At 58.9% G+C, this 24,583-nt stretch overlaps 1 protein-coding gene across 5 annotated transcripts in view; it reads left to right on the forward strand.

Annotated features, from left to right (window-relative positions):
- Positions 1 to 3,864: 3,864 nt before the first annotated feature.
- LOC148821592 (histone acetyltransferase p300-like) overlaps positions 3,865 to 24,583 on the forward strand; it is a 34,246-nt gene continuing 13,527 nt past the window's right edge. The window contains exons 1-19 of one of the 5 annotated variants that reach the window (XM_088929918.1): positions 3,865 to 4,063; positions 8,006 to 8,652; positions 11,002 to 11,178; positions 11,914 to 12,205; positions 12,703 to 12,816; positions 13,459 to 13,698; positions 14,245 to 14,350; positions 15,110 to 15,247; positions 15,593 to 15,710; positions 16,292 to 16,460; positions 16,600 to 16,743; positions 17,053 to 17,138; positions 17,311 to 17,454; positions 17,886 to 18,377; positions 18,548 to 18,742; positions 18,969 to 19,137; positions 19,390 to 19,541; positions 22,977 to 23,216; positions 23,809 to 23,897. In XM_088929918.1, coding sequence (XP_088786044.1) covers positions 3,967 to 4,063; positions 8,006 to 8,652; positions 11,002 to 11,178; positions 11,914 to 12,205; positions 12,703 to 12,816; positions 13,459 to 13,698; positions 14,245 to 14,350; positions 15,110 to 15,247; positions 15,593 to 15,710; positions 16,292 to 16,460; positions 16,600 to 16,743; positions 17,053 to 17,138; positions 17,311 to 17,454; positions 17,886 to 18,377; positions 18,548 to 18,742; positions 18,969 to 19,137; positions 19,390 to 19,541; positions 22,977 to 23,216; positions 23,809 to 23,897 — 3,809 coding nt within the window. In that variant the 5' untranslated portion in view covers positions 3,865 to 3,966. The remainder of the gene's footprint in view (positions 4,064 to 8,005; positions 8,653 to 11,001; positions 11,179 to 11,913; positions 12,206 to 12,702; positions 12,817 to 13,458; positions 13,699 to 14,244; positions 14,351 to 15,109; positions 15,248 to 15,592; positions 15,711 to 16,291; positions 16,461 to 16,599; positions 16,744 to 17,052; positions 17,139 to 17,310; positions 17,455 to 17,885; positions 18,378 to 18,547; positions 18,743 to 18,968; positions 19,138 to 19,389; positions 19,542 to 22,976; positions 23,217 to 23,808; positions 23,898 to 24,583) is intronic. The other 4 variants (XM_088929919.1, XM_088929920.1, XM_088929921.1 and 1 more) reach the window with 4 other exon arrangements.

The raw sequence follows: 24,583 nt of genomic DNA on the forward strand, positions 1-24,583 counted from the left end.
GGCCTCCTAGTAACCCCCCTCTTTGAACTGGCTCCATCACTCTGCTCTCCTCCCCACCGAGAGCTGGTGTGTGGGGAGCGGACTGCAGCATCACCCAGGTGGGGGGGGAGGGGATCCCCACGACCTGTACAGCGTACAGCGTGAGTGGAGTGTCCAGAAAAGCGCTACATCAGTGTAAGCAACTATGATGATGATGGTGGTGTGATCTTCGAGCGCCACCTGGCGGCGGCCACCCGCTAGCGCCGTTCCGGAAAAGAGCGAGTCCGGGGGGTTTCCGGAAATTCCCGAACACAACCCCCCCCCCCCCCCCGCCTCCTCCTCCTCTTTTTCGAATACATCGCCGCTCTGCTCTCTAGCTTACCCTCCCCCCCCTCCGCTCCCGTGTCGGAGGAGTAGAAACAACAAGCCGCCATTTTGTTTGCGCGGAGAGACCGAGCGCGGCTGGAGAGAGAGACCGAGAGAGGGAGCGACCACAGCGCCGAGCACAGCGAGCCGGAGAGCGGCCGCCCGACCAGCCCGGAGCCGACACAGCGGCAGCGTGGACCCGGAGAGACGCGGAGAGACGCGGGGGGCGCAGCGCGGAAACGGATAGTCGGGGACGAGGACAAGGAAGAGTGGAGAGAGAGAGAGAGAGAGGGGAGAGAGAAAAAAAAAGAAGAAGAACGGAGAGAAAATCCGCTTTTAAGACATCCAAGGAAGGAAAGAAGGGGGGATTTCTTTTCTCTTATTAACGCGGAGCGGAGGACAGGCGGAAGCTGGCGAGCATTTTCCGTGTTTTAGAAACGGAGAGACGCTGAAAAGGCGACGGGAGGGGGGAAAAAAAAATTCTTTTGGAAAAGGGAGGAGGGGGGCAGAGAAATACAAGCGCAGCGCGTCCGGAGACGAAGAATTATTATTAAAAATAATATTCATCATCCTCCTCCTCCTCCTCCTCCTCCTCGGCGAGAGAGTGAGGGGAGCAGACGTACACACGGAGGGAGGGAGAGAGAGAGAGAGAGAGGGGCAAAAAAAAAGAGACGAGGAAATATCGGCGAATATCGGGGAACCCCAACCGTTAAGAGAGCGGAGAGAAGACGAAGGATTTTTATTTTCTTAAAGAAGACGGAGGGGAAGGAGACGGACGCAGTCGACCCCGCAGGCAGGCGGCGAGAGACGGGGGTTTGAGACTTGACACACAAAAGACTCCGGGGGGGACGGTCGTGCGGAGCCCGCTGGACGTGCGCCTTTCTTTCTGCTGGCGTGGAGGGGAGACTCCTGGGTTTCTTTAAATGTCCCCAGGCCCGCCGCCCGCTCAGTTCACCCCCTAAATCATAGCAGCGACACCCCCCCCATCTCTCCCCCCCGGTCCGGACTCCAGCACGCCGGGGGACCGACTCCTCGCCACCGCCACCGCCATCGCCGGGGTCCACCACATCGCGCCGTTGGAGAGGACCGACCAGAGGCGACCTGTCCGGTTTGCACCACGCCGGCCACCCCCTCCTGTGCGGCCGGAGACCCCCCCCCACCACCACCCCCCCGTCCTGTGCCGGTATCTGCCGGGCGGGTTGAATCCGGTGGCGGCCGTCCTGCGCGCACTTGCTCCGGGGACAAGCTTGGCGACCCCGCACCGGCAGGAGCGGCACGGCGGCTCAAGTCTTTCTTTTGCAGTTTTTTTTTTGCGGGGAACTAACTAACAAAAAGACATCGGATTGAAAATCCGTTTTGAGCCCTGGCGTGGCCCAGACGCCGTGAGATAACAGAGAACAAGGGATACCTGTGCATCTGCGGCCGTCATAGTCAAGGCACTTCCCGGCGTCATCCTGCGCTTTCTTGTAAGGTGGCATTCAAAAAAACTATTAATAATAATAATAATAATATCTGAACCCCGTTTTGTTTTTTTTTAATTCCAACATATTACACAGAGAGAGGGCGCAAGATCGCGAAGTGATCGATACTGTGACAAATAGTTTTTTTCTTCCACCCCTGAAAAGACTTCTGACCGTCACAAGCGAGAAACAAAGTCACATTAGCACGTCGCTGACATCACTAGAGTGAAACCAAACACTTATTTTTTTTTGAAGTGTTTTTTTTCGAGGGGGGTAATTAATAAAAGAGAGGGGCGCCCTGACCAAGTTTCGTTTTTTTCAAACCGGGCACGCCGGCTGTACAATTTGCGGTCTTTACCCCTCTTGTCATGTGCGAGTGTAGCGGCCCGGTGTTGTGAACTTCCGTTGCAGATCGATCCAAAAAAAAAAAGGCTGCAAGAAATACAAACGGGTTTTTTTTTTCTTTAAGAAAAAACATTGCCAAAGTTGACCCCCCCCTCCTTCACCAAAAAAAAAAGTTTCAGCCCGTGCTGCTAAATCAAGCGCTTTGATTGAGTTTGGCAATCGATAGAGGCGATTATCCTCACCGGCCAGGTTTCCCCAAACATTTTTAAAAGAAGCCCTCGTTCCCGCTTTAAAAAAAAAACTCGGAGCGCGGCGTGAAGCGCAACTCCACAAAAAAACAACCAACTTTTTCATATCGATTACAGATATCGGGAGGCGCCTCGGAAGGTATCGCATCCCACTCGCACCGATACGACACGTCGGACGCGGCGGGGGGACGATCGAGTCGTTCGCCCCGTTTGTCGTACCCTCACAGAAATCGACTTTATTTTATTTTAATCAATGATTTTAACACCCGCCGACAGATGTGCGAGTGATCATGCGCATTGATCGGAAGTTGCTCCCGTTTTTCCTGAGCCGGTCTCGGCTGTTGGTGTGAGGTGAAGGTGGGGTGCCGTGTTAGAGAGAGTTGGGGGGTACAGGCGGGTCCGAGAGGAGGGAGGTGGGGGTGGGTGTCGTCAACACAGGTGACGACCGACCTGGGCGCCCGTAAGGCCAGCCCGTCCCGAACCGAGCCCGAACCCGGCGTGCGCCCTTTTACGAAGAAAGAATATTTTTTTTTTTAAAAAACCCAACACAATTATTACCTTTCCAGGACGGGGGGTGGGGGATAGCGGCGGGGGTTTCGTATTGTGCATAATAATAACCTCCTGGCCCTCATTTGGGTGCGACTTTTTTTTAACCTCGTCTCTCTTTTTCTCTCTCCTCCCTTTTCGTCCTTTTCATTTTTGTTTCCCATCCTCCTCAAACCCACCTACCCACGACCACCACCACCACCACCACCAAAACAAAAAGGGAAATAATTCAGATTATCTCTCGCCTGGGCCTCCGGAGATGGTAGAAAACGCAGACGGAGCCCTGGAGGACCCTGCCCGGGACATCTTGATCTGCGCCGTGGAAGCTACATGAGTTAATCCGGAGGGCCGTTCTCTCTCTCAGCAACTCGGGAGACTTTCTCTTCCTCTTCCTCCTCCCCTCCTCCTCCTCCCGTTACTACTACTACTACTACAACTACTGCTGCTGCAGCAGCTAGGAGCCCAAGTCTGCGAAGGAGCCACAACACAACCCCCAAAAAAACCCGAAAAAGGAGGGGGGGAGGAGGAGGAGGAGGAGGAGGAGGGGGGGGGGAAGTTGTGAACGCCAAATCCGAAAAAGAGACGAGGAGGAGGAGGAGGAGGAAGAAGAAGGAGAGACTTTTGCCTGCCTGCCTCTCTCTCTCTCTCCTCTCCTCTTGGCGAGTCTCTCTCTCTTCCCCTCGTTCAAGAGAGAGAGAGACGAGGGGAGGGAAGAGGTGAGGAGGGGGGGGGTATTTAAAAAAAAACACAGTCCGAGGAAGAAAAAGGGGAAAGAGACGCCTGGAGGAGGAGGAGGTGGTGAATAATAATAATATCATCATCATCATCCTCGGCACCGTAAATCGGTCGGTCAGCCAGTCGGCCAACCAACCAGCCAGCCAGGCCCCCCCCCCACCGCCGCCTCTCCAGAAAGCAAAAAAAAAGAAGTGTCTCTTGCTCTTCCCCCCCCCCTCCTCCCTCTCTTTCTCCTGTTGTGTGGAGATTTTGTTGTTTTTTTTTTAAAAAAAAAACGCGAAAAAAAAATGGCCGATAATGTGGTCGAGTCCGCCGGCCCGCCTTCAGCGAAGAGGCCTAAACTCTCCTCCCCGGCGCTGTCCGTGTCGGCGAGCGACGGAAACGGTGAGTTGATTCCGCCGTTTTTGTTTTAATTCCGCCGTCGGTCGCCGCCGTCGCCCCCCCCCCTCCGGGATGGGATGGGGGGGTTAGTATTTTTTAAAAGGCCAAAACGTTTTAGCGGCCCTTATTTTAGGTGGTTTATTTTCAGCTGCGGGGGGGGGGGGGGAGGAGGACGCTAGTCCGTGTCTCCATTTTTTTTTTCCCCTCCTCCTCTTCCTCACGAAACTCCGCGGCTCCGGCCGGTGTTTCTCGGGGACTGGGTTTTGGGGGGGTCCCCCCGGAGGGAGGGGGGAGAGAGAGAGAGAGAGAGACGGGAGGGGGTTGTTTTTGCGGGTAGGCCCAGGCTGCGAATTAGCAGGAAGACGAACTTGGTTGGTAGGGGGTCCGGAGGTTTGTTTTGGTGCGTGAAAGACGACGGAGGGAGGAAGGAGGAGAAGGTGGGGGGGCGTTTGGGCTCGACAAAAGACGCCGCACTCCCCCAGTAAATAAATAAGAGTCGCTTATTTCGCCGGCAGGCCCGCAAAAACCGTCCCCGAGAGAAACGAAAAGTTCGGATTTTTTTTTTTTGGGGGGGGACCCGTTTGCGTTTTGTTGTCTCTCCCCGGGCGCAATTAGCGCTCGGTTTTCGCTGTAACTCTCTCTCGGCGCCGCGCCTCCCCCCCACCCGAGTTTCTCGGCCTCTGTGGGGTACCCCCCTCCTCCCTTCCCCGTCCCGGGGCAGCGGCGCGTCTGGCAACTTTGCGTGGGTTTGTCGCGTTAACGGGGCCCCCTGTTTTGTTTTAGCCGTGTGCGTGTGAGAGCGTGTGTTTTGTCGGGAAGGCCTGTGTCGTGGGGCTGGCGTGTTTAAGACGGAGCGGCCCCCTAACCACCAGCAGAAAATTAGCGAAACTTTAGTCCGTCTTCTCCTCCCCACCCCCTACACACACACACGAAACGAAGACGAAAGCAAAAACGAACAGTCTTAATGTTTTCGAAACGTTTTCCGTGGGGCTTCGTTTTGAAAACGTCCGAATTATTTAATTTTTTTTTCTTGGTGTGTTCACGCCGGGTCAGTGGCGTGAAGTGGTTTTTTTTTTTGTGAAGGTGCTGCCCAGCGCTGTTTGCGGTTTGCCCAAACACCACTACTCGCGGTGTTTGCGCCTGTGAACGCTACTCGTTTGCACCCCCTCCATCAAAAAAAAAACCCCCAACAACACAAACTCCAGGTCTGCTGTGTTGTTCCAGCCGTTTCCATAAACTTTTGGGATGACACTGAAATGAGAATGCCATTACTCATTCTCCTGTCCACTGGAGAACTTAACCCACCACCTCAGGTTTGGGGCTCCTCTCACGTTTCATGAAAGTCGCCTGGTTTTCGCATGGCCGTGCTCCTGCACCTGGGTTTTAATTCTTCCCGTTAGACAAACATCCCTCGTGTCAGGACTGGAGCTGTGATGTCTCCCGTCGTAATCCGTTTTCCTACACGCGATTTCGAGTTCTCGCTCCTTGCGGAGATTTAAACCTCTTCGCAGGTCTGAAGAAGGTTCAGAGCTCCTTCAAGCCGTCCCTTGGTTTATAACCAGCTTCTCCGCCGGAGTGATGTGCGTTTTCTGGTATGATGGAGCTTGACCTGTGTGTCAGTGTGGGTTATCCATCTGTACTTGTCAGGGGGTGGGGGGGTCACTTGATCGCATTTATGGAGCTGCTTTTTTCCAGAAATTGTACAGTTATCACACCCAGATGCACTGCTTTTGAGCTTTTTTTTTAAAATCTCTGACTTGCTCATAATGTCTTTTTAACAGCCCGTGAGGAAGCTGTAAAACGCAGCGTTCCTTGTTTCGGGGGGTGGGGGGGGGTGACAATGCTGGTTGAGTGCAGAAGGAGGAAGAGGAGGAGAGCCCAGTGTGTGCGTGTGCTGGAGAGAAGCCTTGAGCTCTTCTTATAAACCGAGCCTCTGCAGTCCAGAGATCATTCGCAGAATTCCTCGCCCCTGGTTTCTCGAACAACAGGTTGTCCTGAAGGGATGTGTGCTTGCCGTGTGAGTTCGGGAGCAGTTCTAGAGCTGTTCACAGCGGAGAAGCGGTGTGAGGCAGTAGGATTTTAAGTTTTCTGGTTTCCTGCTTGTCTTAACTGCGTTATCGTGTTCTGGGCTCTGAGATTCAGGCTCGGGGCAGCCAGGAGAGACGGGCAATCTTGTGTGGAAGTGTTGGTAGTCTCGGGAGAGCGTCTCGCCGGCTGGAGAAACTGGCGGAGTGGGGGTACAGCTTGCGCAGCACAAGAGCCCCCAAAAGCTGAGGGACGAGAGCGGACAGTGTGGCCTGTGTGTGTCCTCTGTGGCAGTGAGTTCGTTCACATTCCGGGCGGGAATGTGGCAGGGCAGGCCGAGAGAGCTCTTTCCCCGATCTGGCGGGGCTGAACTGTAAGTAAGCTCCGGTCCGTTCCAGAGCCCCGGAATCGCTTTCAGGGGGATCTGAGAACTTCGGGGGGCGCACCGGAGCGAGCTGTAAGCACAATCGGACCTGTTATGTGCCCGTGAGCAAGGTACTTCAATCTGGATCGCGCCGGTCAGATGCCCGGCTTTATAAACGGGCACAGCTGTAAATCGCTTAGTCGTTAATAAGCGAACTTCGATTTGATTTAAAAAATCCCTTCAGCCAGCCGTTAGCAGTCGCTGCCCGATGTCAGCTTGGCGAGGGGAGTCGCTTTCCCCTCTGCGGCCGGGACCGAGCTCTTCATCACGAGAGCAGCAGGTACAGTCCTCATCGCGCGGTCCTCTGCAGCTGGAGCGCGCAGGCGTGTCGGATGCTGTCTGTGGAGCAAGTCTGTGGGGGTCAACCCACAGTCCAGAGATAGGCTGGTGGGGTGGCAGTTTTCTGGGAAAACTGGCCCTGGTGCGAGTGAGAGTGTGTGCCCTGTGATGGGCTGGTGTCCTGTCCAGGGTGTGTGTGTGTGTCCTGTGATGGACTGGTGTCCTGTCCCGTCCAGGGTGTGTGAGTGTGTGTGCCCTGTGATGGGCTGGTGTCCTGTCCCGTCCAGTGTGTCTGAGTGTGTGCCCTGTGATGGGCTGGTCTCCCGTCCAGTGTGTGTGAGTGTGTGCCCTGTGATGGACTGGTGTCCTATCCCGTCCAGTGTGTGTGTGTGTGCCCTGTGATGGACTGGTGTCCTGTCCCGTCCAGGGTGTGTGAGTGTGTGTGCCCTGTGATGGGCTGGTCTCCCGTCCAGGGTGTGTGAGTGTGTGTGCCCTGTGATGGGCTGGTGTCCTGTCCAGGGTGTGTGAGTGTGTGTGCCCTGTGATGGGCTGGTGTCCTGTCCAGGGTGTGTGAGTGTGTGTGCCCTGTGATGGGCTGGTGTCCCGTCCAGGGTGTGTGAGTGTGTGTGCCCTGTGATGGGCTGGTGTCCTGTCCAGGGTGTGTGAGTGTGTGTGCCCTGTGATGGGCTGGACTCCAGGGTGTACCCCACCTTGTGCCTGTTGCTTGCTGTGATAGGCTCTGGCTCCCCTGCACCCCTGGATTAGAAGAAGCAGCGGTCAGAAAGTGGATGGAGTCTGGGGTGTCTGTCTGGCCTGCTGCCGAGAGAGGCTGGTGTCGGCCGCCGGTCGCTCCCTGTCTGGCCGGGGCCCGGTGGCCCGGCGTCCTGCTGGCCCGGTAGTGAGCCCAGAGGCGGCCCGAGTCTGCTCTCTCGCCCGCGCCGCTGTCTGAGGGGCGGGTCGGTGGGGAGGTGGGGCTTGCGGGTTTGACGGGTCGCTCCGGTGCGGGCCGGTTGGCTTCAGGGAACGAAGGCGGGCTCTGCACCAGAAGGGCTTGGGCTGAGCCGGTCCCCCGTCGCCTTCCACTAGGTTAGTAGGTGAGGTTGGTTCTGGTGAAAAGGTGTTGAAAAACCGGAGTTCAGAAGGGGGGGGGTCTCTCGCCTCCCGCAGTCCCCAGTCCAGCGAAGTGCCGCTGCCTGACGCCTCTGCCCCTCTTGCAGATTTCGGCTCGCTGTTCGACCTGGAGCACGACCTGCCGGACGAGCTCATCAGCTCCACGGACCTGGGCCTGGCCAACGGCGGGGACCTGGGGCAGCTGCACACCAGCCTGGGCGGCGTGGGCGCGCCGGGGGGCCAGGACGCGGCTGCCAAGCACAAGCAGCTCTCCGAGCTCCTGCGGCCCGGCATCACCGCCGGCCTGGGGGGCCCGCCCCCGGGGCAGCAGGCCGGCGGCGGAGGCGGAGGGGGCCCCCTGGGGCTCCTCAACAACATGAAGAACTCTCCGGGCGGCGCGGGGATGGGGCAGCACCTCTCTGGCCCGGCCGGCATGATGCCCGGCCAGCAGCAGCAGCAGCCCGGTATGAACAGGGGCATGCTGGGACCTGGGCCCCAGAAGGGCAATGGACAGCAGCCGCCGCAGGGGCCCAACCCCCCCTCGCAAGGCATGATGGGAGGCCAGGTGATGAACGGCTCTCCCCGCATGGACAGGCCGAACATGGGCTTTCCGAACACGGCGCTGGGGGGCGCCAACAACCTGCTGGCGGAGACATTGCAGCAGCAGCAGCAGCAGCAGGGGGCAGCGCAGCAGCTGGGAGGGCCCGCTGGACAGCCTGGCCTGAGGGGGCCGCAGCCCGGCGCACTGAGCAAGGTAAGGAGGCCTTCGGCCCGGCCCAGATAGACCGGGGAACCTCGCGGACTGGGGACAGGAGAGCTCTGTGCTCCCCCTGCGCAGGTGTGGAGGCAGCGAGCGCCGATCTGTGTTCGTGGCTGAGCCAGCCCGAGGTCCTGACCGTTACTGTAGGCATCCGGACAGGAGCAGGGGGTGCAGCTGAGCCACAGATCCTTCTCCGTGCTTTGTGGGCTTTCGCGACCCAGGTGTGTTAATCTGAGGTTCCTGACGGGGCTGCTGCTGTAAGACCTGCGCGGTTCTCCGGATCTGTCCCTGGGACAGCTGGGAAGGCTCTGTCTGGAGTTTGAATAAGATGTGCGATTCGGCACGCTTGTTTAAAACGTGACTTGTTGTTTCATTAGCGGCTGGACTGCAGTGCCCAGAGATTAAATTCTTGTCAAGCATACCCTGAAGTAGATCTTCAGTGTGCGGTGCTGTGCAAAAGCCTTAGACATTTTGCATTGTTTTTCTCATACCGGGTCGATATTTCCCTTCTTCCTGAGGAAGCGCAGTCCTGTGGTGGTCTACTGAAGTTTTAGCTGTTTCCCCCGAAGCTCACCTGTTAAAGCTGTCGCTTTGCGGTACCTAAAGTAGCGTGTCGAGAGGGACAGGTGTGTACTCCTTACAGATCAGCCGTGGGTCCGTTAGGTTTGGTAACTTTATTGAAGTAGAAGAAAACGCAGCTGAAGGCGATGAGTGAGTTCTGTGCTCGGAACACACTCGTCGGAATTGTTATACGTCTCAGATGTCTAGGACGTGGTGTTATAGAGATGTCCTTTAAATCACCTGTTCCTGAGGGTCTGGGACACTCTACGATCAGCTAAACAATTAAGTAATCTAGAGATCATTTGGAACATAAATCAAAGTATCCTTCAGCTCTCTGGGTAACATTGAAATGTTACTTGATTACTTAAGTCTTCTTAATCTTTAAACAACTGTAGACAGATTTGTAAGACTGAGGCTCTGCAGGATGAGGGTTGGAGATCTCTGTTTTAGGATGACCTATAGACTAACTGGATTGGGGACCAAGAGCAGGGCTGGAGACTGCTGATTTAGGGTGACCTGTAAGAATGACTGGACTGTAGCTCCCCAGGAAAAGCGTCTGTCTATGTGGACTGACTCTGACACACTGCTCAGAGTTGCCTGTGGTTTCTGCTGCTTGTTGCTGAAGCAGTCCTGTGTGAGGGTTCCATTGGACAGCAGCCAGTGGTGTTGTGGTGGTCTGAGGAGCAGGTTTTGTGCAAGAGGCCTGGGTTGTCTGCCAGAGCACTGGTGCTCAACCAGTGTGCCTTCAGTCCAGCCATCGATGGGGGAGCAGAGTGTGTGGCTCTGTCCTGCCATCGATGGGGGAGCAGTGTGTCTGGCTCGGTGATCGTGGTGCTGTCCTGCTGTTACTGGGGAGGCAGGTTATGTGGCTCGGTGATCGTGGCGCTGTCCTGCTTTTACTGGGGGAGCAGGGTGTGGCTCTGGGATCGTGGTGCTGTCCTGCAATTTCTGGGGGAGCAGTGTGTGTGGCTTAAAGATCGTGGTGCTGTCCTGTCGTTACTGGGGGGGGAGGGCAGGGTGTGTGGCTCGGTGATCGTGGCGCTGTCCTGTCATTACTGGGGGGGGGCAGGGTGTGTGGCTCAGTGATCATGGCGCTGTCCTGTCGTTACTGGGGCAGCAGCGTGTGTGGCTCAGTGATCGTGGCGCTGTCCTGTCGTTACTGCGGCAGCAGCGTGTGTGGCTCGGTGATCGTGGTGCTGTCCTGTCATTACTGGGGGGGGGGCAGGGTGTGTGGCTCAGTGATCGTGGCGCTGTCCTGTTGTTACTGGGGCAGCAGTGTGTGTGGCTCGGTGATCGTGGTGCTGTCCTGTCTTTACTGGGGGTGCAGCGTGTGTGGCTCGGAGATCGTGGCGCTGTCCTGTCGTTATTGGGGGGGACAGGGTGTGTGGGTCGGTGATTGTGGCGCTGTCATGCCATTCTGTCCCAAAACTCGGCTGTGGTCCAGAAGAAGCCAGGCATGTCCGTGGGTTGGCGCGGCGAGCCGGTTCTCTGCGGTGGCATGTGTGCGCCTGTTGTGGGGTTTCTGTAACTTTTTTGCTGAATTATAACGACCCCAGCTGTACCAGGGTCCCAGTGAAAGTCCCTTTTCCAGTCTTGTGACCTGTTTTTATAACTCCTGTGAAAATATAGGCTACCTCTCTTCCTCTGCAGCTGACTTGAAGTTGATTGAATCAGGCCGTTTTCGGGTGATTTTTTTTTAAGCGTTGGTCAGCGTAGAGCTATGTTGTCTTTATGCTCATTCTTCCCTCCACTCCTATGCACTCTTCTCCTCCCCCCTCTCAGATGGGCATGATGAACAGCCCCGGGCCCTACGGCTCCCCCTACGGTCAGGGCTCTGGCCCGGCGATGAGCGGCGCAGGGCTGGGCCCTCAGCTGCAGAACAAAGCCGGCCTGCCCAACAGCCTGGCCCAGTTCAGCCTGGAGAAGAAGACCCCTCCTGGGCAGGGGATGGCTGGCATGGTGAGGACTGGGGCGCCCTCGTGTCTGCCTGTGTGTGTGTGGTCACCTGGGAGGACTGGAGATCGATCCTGTGTGTGTGTGTGGTCACCTGGGAGGACTAGAGATCGATCCTGTGTGTGTGTGTGTGTGTGTGTGTGTGTGGTCACCTGGGAGGACTGAAGATCGATCCTGTGTGTGTGTGTGGTCACCTGGGAGGACTGGAGATCGATCCTGTGTGTGTGTGTGTGGTCACCTGGGAGGACTGGAGATCGATCCTGTGTGTGTGTGTGGTCACCTGGGAGGACTGGAGATCGATCCTGTGTGTGTGTGTGTGTGTGTGTGTGTGTGTGGTCACCTGGGAGGACTGGAGATCGATCCTGTGTGTGTGTGTGGTCACCTGGGAGGACTGGAGATTGAACCTGACTGCGTGCGTGCGTGCGTGCGTGCGTGTGTGTGGGGGGGGGGGTGGGGGTGGTGTCGTCCTGTTGTCCGCCTGGTTCCTCTGTGGATGAAGGCGGTGCAGAGAGGGCAAGGCCCCTGCAGCGGAGTCTTCGCCTTCGTCACCGTGGCCCGGCGCCGGTCCCTCGTGTGCAGAGGCTCGCTCGACGGGGCAGGTTTGGCGGTTGTCGGATGAAAGTGAGACCGCTCGGGCCGAGCGCGAGTTGTGCTGCGGTCCGACCCGTCGGGCGCGCCACTGGCTGCTGGCGTCTCTTCCGCCCGCGTGCCTCTCACGTTTCCTCTTCCTGTCCCCCCCAGGCGCCCCAGCAGCCCTCTCCCGTGCCGGCAGGGGGGATGGTGTCCGCGCCCCCCGGCTCTCAGGGCCTGGGCGCGGCGGCGGCGGCAGCGGCTGCAGCAGCACCCCCCACGGCCGACCCGGAGAAGCGCAAGCTGATCCAGCAGCAGCTGGTGCTCCTGCTCCACGCCCACAAGTGCCAGCGCCGGGAGCAGGCCAACGGCGAGGTGCGCCAGTGCAACCTGCCCCACTGCCGCACCATGAAGAACGTGCTCAACCACATGACGCACTGCCAGGCCGGCAAGACCTGCCAGGGTACGGCACGCTCGCGCTCCGTCTCCCCATCTCCGACGGCTCCTCTGTCTGTCCTTTTCTCCTCACAGTTGTCCACACACAGGCCGGCGCTGCTCTTGAGCTCTCCTCACTCTGTCTCTCTCTGACAGCTCCTCTGTCTGTCCTTTTCTCCTCACGGCTGTTCACACACAGGCCAGCGCTGCTCTTGAGCTCTCCTCACTCTGTCTCTGTCTGACTGCACCTCTGTCTCCCCAGGATCGCCGACACACAGGCACACTGTGCTCTTTAACTCTCCTCGATCTCTGACGGCTCCTCTTGGTCTTTTTCTCCTCACAGTGATCCACACACACAGGCCCATGCCAGTCCTTAACTCTCCTCACTCTCTCTCTGACAGCTCCTCTTTTTTTTTCCCCCCCTTTCCCCAAGACCGCCGGCCCACCTTGCTCTGTCTCCCTCCCCGCCCCCCCGAGCCGAGTGTGCAGTCTCCCCTCACTCACGCCCGTCTCTCCCCTCCGCAGTCGCGCACTGTGCCTCCTCCCGGCAGATCATCTCCCACTGGAAGAACTGCACGCGGCACGACTGTCCGGTGTGCCTGCCGCTGAAGAACGCGGGAGACAAGCGGAACCAGCAGTGTGAGTCTCTGTCCGTCCCTCTCCCTCGTGGCGTTGATCTGCCGGGCAGGCGCCCTGATCCGGCCCACGCTGCGCGCCCAGCGCCAGTGCGGCTCGGGCGAGCCCAGAGGTGGTACGGCAGCAGGGCGGTGGGTTCTGCTTCTGGCCGGTCCACTCTGTGGTCCTGAGGGAGCCAAGCGTGTCCGTGGGTTCTCTGCAGTGGTGTGCGTGTCCCCGCTGTGGGGGTGTTTGTAACTTTGTTTTTGGGCTGAATTCTAACAACCCCAGCTTCAACAGGGCCCCGGTGAAGGTCCCCTGTTCCAGTCTTGGTTGTTATCATCTCTTTGCGACCTGTTTTTATACCTCCTGCGTTAATATAGGCTAGCTCTCTCCCCCCTGCAGCCGACTTCAGGCTGATTGAAATAGGCCGTTTTCAGGTGTCAGATTTTAGTTTTTAGGCAGTAGTCAACGTAGAACTTGGCATATGTGGTCGTACAGCAGCACAAGTGAAATATATCTGTGTGTGTGTGTTTCGGTCACTTTCTCACTCAGTCGCTCGTGCGGCCAGTCTGTCTCTGTATGCACGCCAGTCGCTTTCTCCCCGCGCTGGGCTACGCGGCCCCAGGACCACAGGACTGACCCCCCATCTTTCTCCCTCCCCAGCTCTCTTGGGCGGGGCAGGAGTTGGCCTGGGCAGCGCCCTGGGCTCGGTGTCCGGGGGCCAGCAGTCGGCGCCCAGCCTGAACCCGCCCAGCCAGATCGACCCCAGCTCCATCGAGAGGGCCTACGCCGCCCTGGGCCTCACCTACCAGGGCACCCAGATCCAGCCGCCACCCCCCCAGGCGCAGCTGCCCACGCAGGGCATGCAGGGGCAGCCCGGGATGAGGCCCCTCAACACAATGGGTGAGTCCCTTGTCGTTGCCCCAGCCGATGGGGAAGAGAGCAGGATGTTGGGCAGGTAGATTAATACACAAATACACAGCGGGCAGCAGGTATGTGCCACCCACCTGTGCCCAGGCAGTGGGTGTTGAAAGGTGAGGCACAGGACAACAGAGGAGACCTGGAAGGCTCAGTGCAGTGCAGACTAATATTGTTATGCGTAACAGTGGCTTACACTTATGACTTTTATTTATGTATACACTTAACCTGCTTTCTGGACACACCACTGAAAGCCCTGTACCGGTAACGGAGACTCTACTGTGTACCCCCACCTGGGTGATGCTCCAGTCCGCTCCCCACACACCAGCTCTCAGTGGGGAGGAGGGCAGAGTGGTGAAGCCAGTTCAGAGAGGGGGGTTATTAGGAGGCCATGATGGGTAAAGGCCGGGGGGGGAATTTGGCCAGGACACACACACACCTGACATGAGGTCGGGGGCTCAGGCAGCGACGGCGACGGTGGCGACAGTGTTCATTGCCTCTCACGCCCACGTCCTCTCTTTCTCTCCTCAGCTGGGAACGCTATGGGGGTGAACGGGGGTGTCGGGGTCCAGCCCCCCAGCCAGCAGTCCAGCCTGTTGCAGGACGCCATGCTGCACCCCAACATGAACTCGCAAAAGTAAGTGCGGAAGACCTCACAGCTGATCCTCCCGAAGGTCGGTCTCCTCCCTCCTCTTGGCTTTGACACGCCCGTGGGACGTGACGCCCAGACAGGGGTTCGCCAGGAACTGCTGCCGAAGTCTAGCTGCTGAGCTCTTCAAGGGGTTATTCTTATAGCTCGGGGCTGGAAGGAGTGCGTTTCAGACCACGGAGACCCTAAAATCTACACAGTAACTTAGTAAAAACACAGTAAAAACCTCCGACTGACTCCCCAACGCAGAATTTCCAGGTCTGCACAGCGCCACGCTCTGCGCTTCAGAACAGGCAACGACACTTCCGGTGCGGTGAAGCGAACCTTTTACACTGTCAACAAAAGCGGGCTTGTAAATACATCGAAATATCGCTCTCGATTTCGAGATGGGTTTGCCAGCAAATACAACTGACTTGTTCACCGTGGGTGCAGATCACGCTGGAACATTCCTGTGGTGGAACGTCAGCAGCGTAGCCTGCACTCATTCGCTCGTTCATCGCGTTACACTAGTCTACCTCAGTGACTAGTGAGCGGGAGGGGCTGCGTCGTGTCGCAGTTTGCATGGCGGCTATACAGTACTTTTCGCCAATCTCACAATTTTGTGTTTAATTTTTTTTCACAATTTTGTGTTGTAAGATTCTGCAGTGCCGTCAATTAATTTTGCTGCCGAGATGTAATAACCTGACTGCAGTTCCCCTTTGATCCGAGACCAATGAGACGTGTCCTCTCTCCCTCTCCCTCTCTCAGTCCCCTGCTGAGCGACGGCGGTGCGGTGGGCAGTCTGGGCTCGATGCCCACGGCGACGCCCCCGTCAGTGGGCGGCATGCGGAAGTCCTGGCACGAGGACATCACCCAGGACCTGCGCAACCACCTGGTGCACAAGCTGTGAGTCCCAGCAGGGCGGCGCTCTCTCCCCCCCCCCCCCCCCCACCCCGAGGCAGCTCACCGGCCGTGTGCGCGTGCGCGTCGGTGTCACCCGGTGCGAAGGGCAGCACCCAGGGGTGTGTCGTCTGAGCCGGGAGCTCCTTCCCGGTCTCGCCGACTCTCAGGCGAGGGGGGGAGTTATCAATCTATCTGCCCTTCGGCGGGGCTGATGTATCGCACGCCGCCAGTGTCGCCGCAGCCGGGCTGTGAGCTGTTCTCTTGTCCTTGTCCGTCTCCCCTCCCCTCCCCTCCCCTCTCCTCTCCTGTCGCTCCGGATTAACCGCCCTCTGCTCTTGTGCCGTGCAGCGTGCAGGCGATCTTCCCCACGCCGGACCCGGCCGCCCTGAAGGACAGGCGCATGGAGAATCTGGTGGCCTACGCCCGCAAGGTGGAGGGGGACATGTACGAGTCCGCCAACAACCGGGTACGTGGGTCCCCGAGTCCGCGGTCCGGCTTCTGTGCCGGGCGCGCCCGTGCGGCGACGTGCTCGAGCGGGCGGAGCGCGTGCTGCCGTACGGAGACACGACGACGACGGCAGCAGCCGAGTTCAGCGGCACGCCGCGCACGCAGCGTGTGCAAATGGAAACGGTCTCCGACAGCCGTCTCTGCATCTGGAGCTTTGTGCCTTTCTGCGCCTATATGGCTGACCAGAGGGCAGGAGAGAGCAAAGCGAGACACCAGGATGATTGGTGTGCTTGGCAGTACTCCCGGCCTTCCTGAGACAGCGAGTTGTGAAAGTGTCCTGCAGTAGAGGGGGGCTGTACTCCCGATAAGGGGGTGGGCCGCCCTGATCCCCCCCCCCCCCCCCGTAGCGCCTTTCTGTGAGAGATCGAGCCGCTGCTGCCTAAGCACGCCGTCATAATCCCCCACTCGCGCACCGGTAGATGCAGCAAGAACAGTTTTTTCAGCTGCCTGAGGTCATTAAAGGCGTCTTCTCCGCGCGCACTGGGACCGCGGAGCAGCGCCCGAAGCCCTCAACCGCGCACTTATCCTCTCCTTCCCCAGGGGGAGTACTACCACCTCTTGGCCGAGAAGATCTACAAGATCCAGAAGGAGCTGGAGGAGAAGCGGCGCACGAGGCTGCAGAAGCAGGGCATGATGCCCTCCCAGCCCCAGCCCAGCCTGCCCCCCTCCGCCCTGGCGCAGGCGGCCGCGCCCCCCGGCCTCTCGCCCAGTGAGTACCCCCCCCCCCCGTGACGCCTTTCGGTCAGAAAGCCTCTCTTTAGCTAAACGTACCCAAGAACGGGGAGCAGGACTGGCGTTGCGGTCGAGCTTACTCTTCTGCCTCTCTCCCTCTCCCTCGCCCCCCCCAGACGGCCCTCACTCGGACCCGTCCCTGGTCCGCCCCGCTGGGCCCGGCCAGATGGTGAACAGGATGCAGAACCCCGCAGGTAGGGGGCAGCACGGTGAGCAGTGTCCCAGCGGCCTTGACGAGGAAGCGTGCGTGTGTGTGTGTGGTGAGTCTGTGCCCTGGTGCCGGTGCCTGCCTGCCTGCCTGGCTGGCTGTGCTGTGCTGCGCAGGTGTGGGTGTGGCTCTCGTGGTCGAAGTCTCTGTAACGGGGGCTGGCCTCATGCGCATTTCGAAGGGGCGGAAGTTAGCCCATTACTGCCAGTGCCACTGCAACAGGGGAGTGAGCCTCTCCTCTCCCTGCATACTAACTGCCCTCTGCCCGGGTGAGGCCAGGTGTGGCCGCCGTGACAGGGGTTGGGTGCCGGCGGGTTAGGGAGGGCGCTATATAACCCGAGCCTCTCGTGTTTCCTTCCAGGGATGAGCCAGTTCGGCCAGATGGGGATGCAGAACTTGGGCCAGAGGTCCACCCCCCCACTCCAGCATAACGCACCCCTCAACCAGGTGAGGACCCCCCCCCCCACACACACTCCCGGGACAGGAAGTGACTTCTTAAACGTGCTGGGACAGGAAGTGACGTCTTATACGCAGGTCTCGCCGGGGTGGGCGTTGTGTGTGTGCGCGTGTCCTCACTCCCTCGGTTCTGAACGCCCGTCTGTGTGCCGTTCTCTTTCAGATGGGCATGGGCCCTCCTCGGATGGGCCAGCCCGGTGTGAACCAGCTCCAGAACCAGTACCTGCCCCCGGGACAGTTCCCCGGCTCGGGCCCCGGTGGGCTCGGCGCAGGGCCGGTGGGCATGGCACAGCCTGGCATCTCTCAGGTGGGCACAGCTGACAGGGAGGCGACGTAGCCGGGGCAATAGGGCAGGATCGGGACTTCCACCTACCTTAGGAGCCCCGGCCAACCTCGTCCGGGTGTTACCTGGCTGTGTGTGGGGGGGCAAGAGGCCAAGAAAACTCCTGCCCTTTCTGAAACCGAAGGCCTGGTCGTGTCCGTGCCGGTGGCGCTGCGCGATGACCTCGCTCACTGTAGAGCTCTGATGAAGGGAAGCATTATTCCTGGAGCTCTGGAGGAGACAGCTCTCTCCTGCACACTCCACTCCGGAGCTCTGTACAGGTGATGGGGACTCTTCTCCAACACCAGCACCTGGATGATGCGACACAGCTGTAGAGGGGGTTGAGGGTTTGAAGCAGTGTGTGTGCCTGAGGGGGGGTCTACATTTCTCTTACTGTGTCTCTTGTTTCTCCACAGTCTCAGATGCCCACGCCTCCGTCTCTCCAAGTTAGCAGTCCGGTGGCGGCGGCTAATTCTGGGGGCTCAGTGGGCTCCCTGGGGCCGGGAAGCGTCGGTGGGGCCCCCACTCCCCAGCCCAACTCCCTCCCCATGTGTGGGCCCCCTCTACCCCAGCCGCCCATGCGGCAGAACTCCCCCTCCCCCGCCCGCAGCCTTACCCCCACCCCACACCCCACCCCGCCAGGGCTGGGGTCACAGACCCCCCAGCCCCAGACTCCCACTCCGCCGCAGCTGGGCCCCCCGGCCCAGCAGACCCCCCAGCAGCCGCAGCTGCCCCAGGGCACACCCCAGCCACTAGGGGCGCCGCTGAGTTCGGACAAGCCGGGCCAGATGCAGCAGCAGCAGCAGCAGCAGCAGCAGCACACGGTGTCTACGGCACCCCAGCCTGGGCTGGGCTCCTCCACGCCCACCCCTACCACGGCCCTGCCTCCCCAGCACCCACGAACTCCGGTGAGCCCTGGCACACTTGAGGTTTTGGAGTCGGTGATCTATTAGCTACCACCGCGTTTTCTCACCTATCTAAATGTTTAAGAAAGGAGCCTCATCGTTTGTGACTTCTCTCTTGACCTGCAGTCTGGCGCATCCGTAACTAACCTGTCCTCGTCTCCCTCGCTCTCCAGCTGTCCCAGAAGTCCTCGATCAACGCTGACGGCCAGGTGTCTAACCCGGCCTCGGTCAGCAGTGTGGACGTCGGTTCCCAGCAGCCCCCTGCCGAGCCCTCCAATCACGAGGTGAAGATGGAGGTCAAACAGGAAGAGGAGGAGTCCGAGGGCACAGGGATCAAGAGTGAGATCAAGACGGAGGAGAAACCTGAGGTGAGGGGGGGGGGGGGGTCTCCTTCGAGGATCGCCCGGGGGGGGTCGTGGACGGCTGGTTCACTGGATGAAGCCGGAGTGACCCGCAGGTGTGATGGACTCGGGCTCATGAGCCGATGCAGAGTGTGTGGGGACCACAAAAGACGTACCTCTGCTGTACGTGAGTAGATCCAGGTCCTGCGGCAGAGTTAATTTCTCCTCCCTCTCTCTTTCCCCATGTCTCCAGATCAAGAAGGAGGAGCCAGCTGGAGGGGAGGGGTGCAAGGCGGAGCCTATGGAGGCATCATCAGGGCCTCCGGGGGAGGACAGGAAGGCGGAGCCTAAGGAGGAAGAGGAGGGGTCGGGATCCCCGGCCACTCACAGCTCCCCTTTCAATGCCCAGAGCAAGAGGAAAAGTACGAGCCACGCCGCTCCGACCCCCAGCCTTGAGTCTCGCGCATCCCGGTCTCGCTCGTGTCGCGTTGTCGGGCTGCGTCAGCCGTTCCTGTGCTCTCTGTTCTTCATTGAGTCAGGGTAAAGGGTGACCTCGTCCTTGACGTTTTCCCTGTTTTCCCTTCCCCACGTTCCGTCCCCCCCTTCCCTCTCTCTCTCTCTCTCTCTCTCTCTCTCTCTCTCTCTCTCTCTCTCTCTCTCTCTCTGTGTCCCAGTCTTTAAGCCGGAGGAGCTGAGGCAGGCCCTGATGCCCACCCTGGAGGCTCTGTACCGCCAGGACCCCGAGTCTCTGCCCTTCCGGCAGCCTGTGGACCCCCAGTTACTGGGAATACCCGTACGTATTCGAACTAGTAACCGAACTAACCTGGTAAGGGACTGCGCTGGCTTCGTTTGCTCCTCAGAATCCCTCTCTCTCTCTCTCTCTCCCCTCTGCCCTTCACTCTTTCTCCTTTCCACGGGTGCGAGCGGCGTTGTCTGTGTGGTGGGGTGGGGGGGGGTTTCATGTGCGCGTGCATTGTCCCCGTCCAGCTACCTAAACCCCCCCCTCCCCTCGTCTCGCCGTCTGTGTGTGTGACTGGCGTCCCTGTGCGCGATTGTGTGCAGACTTTGTGCTCGGCACGGGCTGGGAGCAGCACGTCACGTGTGTGGAGAACATGACCTGGCTTCTGCACAGCATGAGCTGTGTGTCTGTGTTTACGTGTAGCACGTGGTGGTTGTTGTCGAGTGGGTCGTTGTGCATTAAACGTGTTGGTGTGTGTGTGTGGAGTGGATTGTGCGGTGATTAGTGTGCTTTGGTTTTCTTCTGTGTGTTCTCCTTTTTTCTAATCCTCCTCTATCACACATGCTTGTTATCCAATGGAATAATGTAATACTCCCAAAATATTTCTCTCCCGATAACGGCCCCAGGGCGTTCTCTGGTAAATTCGCTGTACGCTATACTGTACACAACAGACTCTCAGGATTGGGAACCTTATGAGATGTTATCCTAGTTTTACAAAACAAGCCCGTCAAGTTTTGTTAGATTCCTGAGCGGGGCAGAGGTCTGATCCAGACGTTGTCGGAGGTCCACTTCAGTGGGATGCGTCTTCTGTCCTCTTGGTTTCCTGGTTTGTTTTTCACATTCCTGGGGTGCTTTTCCAAGTCCCGGAGAAGTGCGAGTTCTGTAGTCAAATTCACGATCCCGTATCGCTGTGACTCGGCTGTGGGTTCTGGGCCAGAGAGCCCGGTTCACCACCGAGTTCTGGGTCGTTTGCTTGGGTAGTGAGACATCACTGGAGATCGCATCTCCGTGGTGTGCAAAACGGTCGCAGAAACTGAAAACCAGAAGGTAATATTTGGGTTTTGGGTAATAGTAGAGCCTGGAGAGCTTTTAACACGTCACCCAGAAGTTCTCCAGTTTCTGGTACTTTCCAAATGCTCAGAGTGTGTATTTCCAAACCCAGATTTTTAAAATAATGCAAGTTGTTCTGGAAGAATCGGGTCACAAGTTCGCACCCGGGAAGTGCTGCGGACCGGAAACCTGTTGAAATATTTTACGGAGTGTTACGTTATTTTGTGAGGACTTTTTTTTTTTCCTTAAATTGCGAGCTTTGAAGCTTTCCCAAGCTTTTTAGCTTTGCTTTAGTCCGACACCTTCTTTTCGTCTTTTTTTTGGTCCAAAAAGATAAATCGCACAATGCTTCACCACCACGCGGTAGGTGCCCGCCCGTCAACGCGTGTGGCGTGGCGTTGGCACCGTGTGCCGGCCTGCCTAGAGCAGAGCCTGCCGAAGCTGGCGCTGGACACAAGGGGGCGCCGGAGAGGCGGCGGCGGCAGCGGCCGCCGCTCCCCCTCCGGCTCTCGGCCGCAGCACAGGGGGCGAGGACTGAAACACGGGGCTCGCCCGCGGGCCTCCTGTTTGCGTGGACCCTGCGAGTGAGTGTGTGAGTGCCCGTGCGAGCGCGTGTGTGCGAGTGTGTGGGTGCACGCGCCCCAGTCCTTCCCTGCTCCTCTGTGCTGCGGCAGTGCAGTTGCCGTGTGGATCCGCTCAGGCCCAGAGCCCCCCCTCTTTCTCTCTCTCTCTGTCTCGGAGCTGCTGACGGCTCCAGGGTTGTGTACGGACATGGCGGGGGGGGGGGTACAGGTACAGGCGGCGGGTATCGCTGTATCCGCAGTGTGACCTGCCGGGCTCGTCTGCTCCCTGCCCCAGAGCAGGCCGAGGCCAGGCTGTGTGTCTGTTCGCCCAGAGAGAGGGGGAGGGAGGCAGTGCCGGTGTCGGACTCCACCCGGCCAGCAGCCTGCCCGCCGGACCGCCCTCTGACCAGAGCAGCCGGGAGCCATCCACAGATCTGTGATCCGTGAATAAATCCCAGGATTTATTCCGGCGTCCGTGTAGACAGGCAGCGTTCAGGGCACAGAGTTGGGGGGGGGGGGATTCAGAATCACATTGAACAGAAATAGAGGAGGAGAGGATGCCACAGCCAGTTAAACTCTGAGCCGAAGAGCTGTGAAAGAGGTGGCGCTCCTCAGTGTGGCGGGGTTGTGGGGGGGTGCAAGGCGGTTGAGAGCCCCCCCAGGACGCCGGCGCCTGTACAAAGGTGCTGCCAGTAACGCCCTGCTCGCTCCAAACTACGGGGCGTGACCCCCCCCCCCCCGTGCGAAGTCTCTGGTTTCTTCAGAAGAGTGGGACAGGGGGTGCCGGCCAGGGGGTCACGACGGCCGGCTCAGAGGGCGGGGCTCCGGGTGTGTGTTGCGGGTTCTCTGGCGGGCTTCGGCACGGTTCCCAGGAGGCTGGCTGGCGCGCTGTGGTTCCGCTGCCTGGCGCTGCTCGCCAGCAGTACGGGGTGAAATATAACCAGGGGGGCTCGAGCCTCCACCAGCGCCTCCGGGCCCCAGGCCGGCGGGGCAGGAGTTGAAGATGACTCCGGTGTGCACCCTGTGAGGCGGGGGGGGGGGGGGCAGCTGGAGTGTGTCGTTGGACATTAATGGCACCATTCTTCGCCCAGCCCGAAGGAGTGGGGGAGGTTTAATATGGGTTTGGCACGAGGGCTGGGCTTTGACGGCCCCCCCCCCCCCGTTCTTGGTCTCTCTCCGGTCTTCCCAGCCTGTCTCTCTCTGTCTCTCTCTCAGGTTTCCCTTCCCTCTCCGATATCTGGCACGCCTTCTCCCTCTTTATGGACGTGTTCCTGATTTTTAGCCTCTGCGTCTTGAGAGTCAGTGCGCCTCTCCTCTCTCGTCGGTCTGGCGTGTTCTCCTGTCTCTTGCTCTTGCGTCTTTTCTGCTCCTCTCCCCCCCTCTCTCTTCCTCTCCCCCCCTCCCTCTCTCTCTGAAGTCGGGCTGAGAAGTGCCGTGAGATCAGTAGCTCTGACCTGCACGGCGCCAGGCAGTGGAACCGCGCTTGTTGAACCTCACCTGCGTTCGAGAAATGTCCAGCGCCTCCTCTCCGCGATCTGACCCGCTGCTTTCGCGGCGGTTCGGCGGCGGAAGCTGTTTTTTTTTGTTTGTCTGATGCACCCGGCTTGTTTGCGATCGCTGTGTCTCCGCTGTCCTTGCTTGGCAGTACACTGTTAGCCGCGGCGCAGCCAGCGCGTGTCGGTGATTGTGTCCGTGTGAAGTCTCGTGAGTCTGAAACAGTCCCAGGCAGTCCTCAACCTTGCTCTGTGTTTTCTCTTTCTTTCTCTCCTCCCTCCCTGCTACTCGGATTCTCTTTTCCACCCACGGATACTCCCCCCCCCCCCACCCACACTTTTTTTGGGACCAAAACAAAAAAAACGCTGCTCTGGGGGGTCACGGACTGTGGCGGCACGGCACCTCCCGACCGCAGGACTATTTTGACATTGTGAAGAACCCCATGGACCTGTCCACCATCAAGCGCAAGCTGGACACGGGGCAGTACCAGGAGCCCTGGCAGTACGTGGAGGACATCTGGCTGATGTTCAACAACGCCTGGCTCTACAATCGCAAGACCTCCCGCGTCTACAAGTACTGCTCCAAGCTGGCCGAGGTCTTCGAGCAGGAGATCGACCCCGTCATGCACGGGCTGGGCTACTGCTGCGGCAGGAAGGTACGGACTCTGCTGCACTGGGGTGGGGGTAGAGACTGTGGGTGCCATTGGGGTGAGGAAGGTACGGACTCTGATGTACTGGGGGTTGGGGTAGACACTGTGGGTGCTATTGGGGTGAGGAAGGTATGGACTCTGATGTACTGGGGGTTGGGGTAGAGACTGTGGGTGCTATAGGGGTGAGGAAGGTATGGACTCTGATGTACTGGGGGTTGGGGTAGACACTGTGGGTGCTATTGGGGTGAGGAAGGTATGGACTCTGATGTACTGGGGGTTGGGGTAGAGACTGTAGGTGCTGTTGGGGTGAGGAAGGTATGGACTCTGATGTACTGGGGGTTGGGGTAGAGACTGTGGGTGCTATTGGGGTGAGGAAGGTATGGACTCTGATGTACTGGGGGTTGGGGTAGACACTGTGGGTGCTATTGGGGTGAGGAAGGTATGGACTTGTCTTAGGGCCGAGGGAACTGGGGCTGAAAGCCTTGTGTTTGTGTTGTATCGACTGTGACTGCCCTCGGCGGAGAATGTAGGGGTTGGGGTGTGTCGGGGTGTCCGGCCCCGAACCTCCGATCCTCACCTTCCTCTCTCTGCCGCGCAGCTGGAGTTTTCCCCTCAGACCCTGTGCTGCTACGGGAAGCAGCTGTGCACGATCCCCCGAGACGCCGCCTACTTCAGCTACCAGAACAGGTGAGCGAGAGGAGCCGGGCGCCTCCGCTGTGCCGATGGCCGGACCGCCGTCTGCCGGCAGGCAGGCCCACCTCAGGGTTTTGGTTGTAACTAGCTAACTGGCCGCGGGACCTCCTCGTCCGAGCCTTTCTCGGACGAAGCCGGAGCTCTGGCTTTGACGTGGCTGGGCAGCCTGGGCAGCTAGTTCCACGCTCCCGCCACCCTTTGTGTAAAGCAGCGCCTCCTGTCCAGACTGGAGGATGTTGTATCTCGGCGTGGCTGGGCAGCTTGTTCCACACTCCCACCACCCTTTGTGTAAACACGTTTCAAAGGCAGTATCCCGTTTTCCACTCGTCGGTGCCAGTCCTGAGATTCTCCGGCAGCTCTCAGTTCAGTTCAGCGAGTGTGTATTGTTTACTGTCCTCGTGCTGTTGAGATGCTGTGATCGGGGGCCGTAATTAGTGGCCACCGTGTATGAGCTGCTGCAGCTGTGTTGCCACAGTTCCACAGCAGCTCCGATTTCTGCTCCCAGAGCCCGACGCGGGCCCCAGCGCCCGGCCCTTCCTCAGCTAGGCGTCTGCCCATGAGGCTCGGGCCTTTGTTTTTACACCTAGCGTAATCGGGAGACAGACTGGCATTTTGTTTTTTTTCCAAGGCTGATCCCTTTTTGCTTCTGCGTCCGCAGAAAGCGCAGCGAAACTTGTTTC

The sequence above is a fragment of the Atractosteus spatula genome, chromosome 13, assembly GCF_055471065.1.
Source record: "Atractosteus spatula isolate fAtrSpa1 chromosome 13, fAtrSpa1.hap1, whole genome shotgun sequence".
Lineage (NCBI taxonomy): Eukaryota > Metazoa > Chordata > Actinopteri > Semionotiformes > Lepisosteidae > Atractosteus > Atractosteus spatula.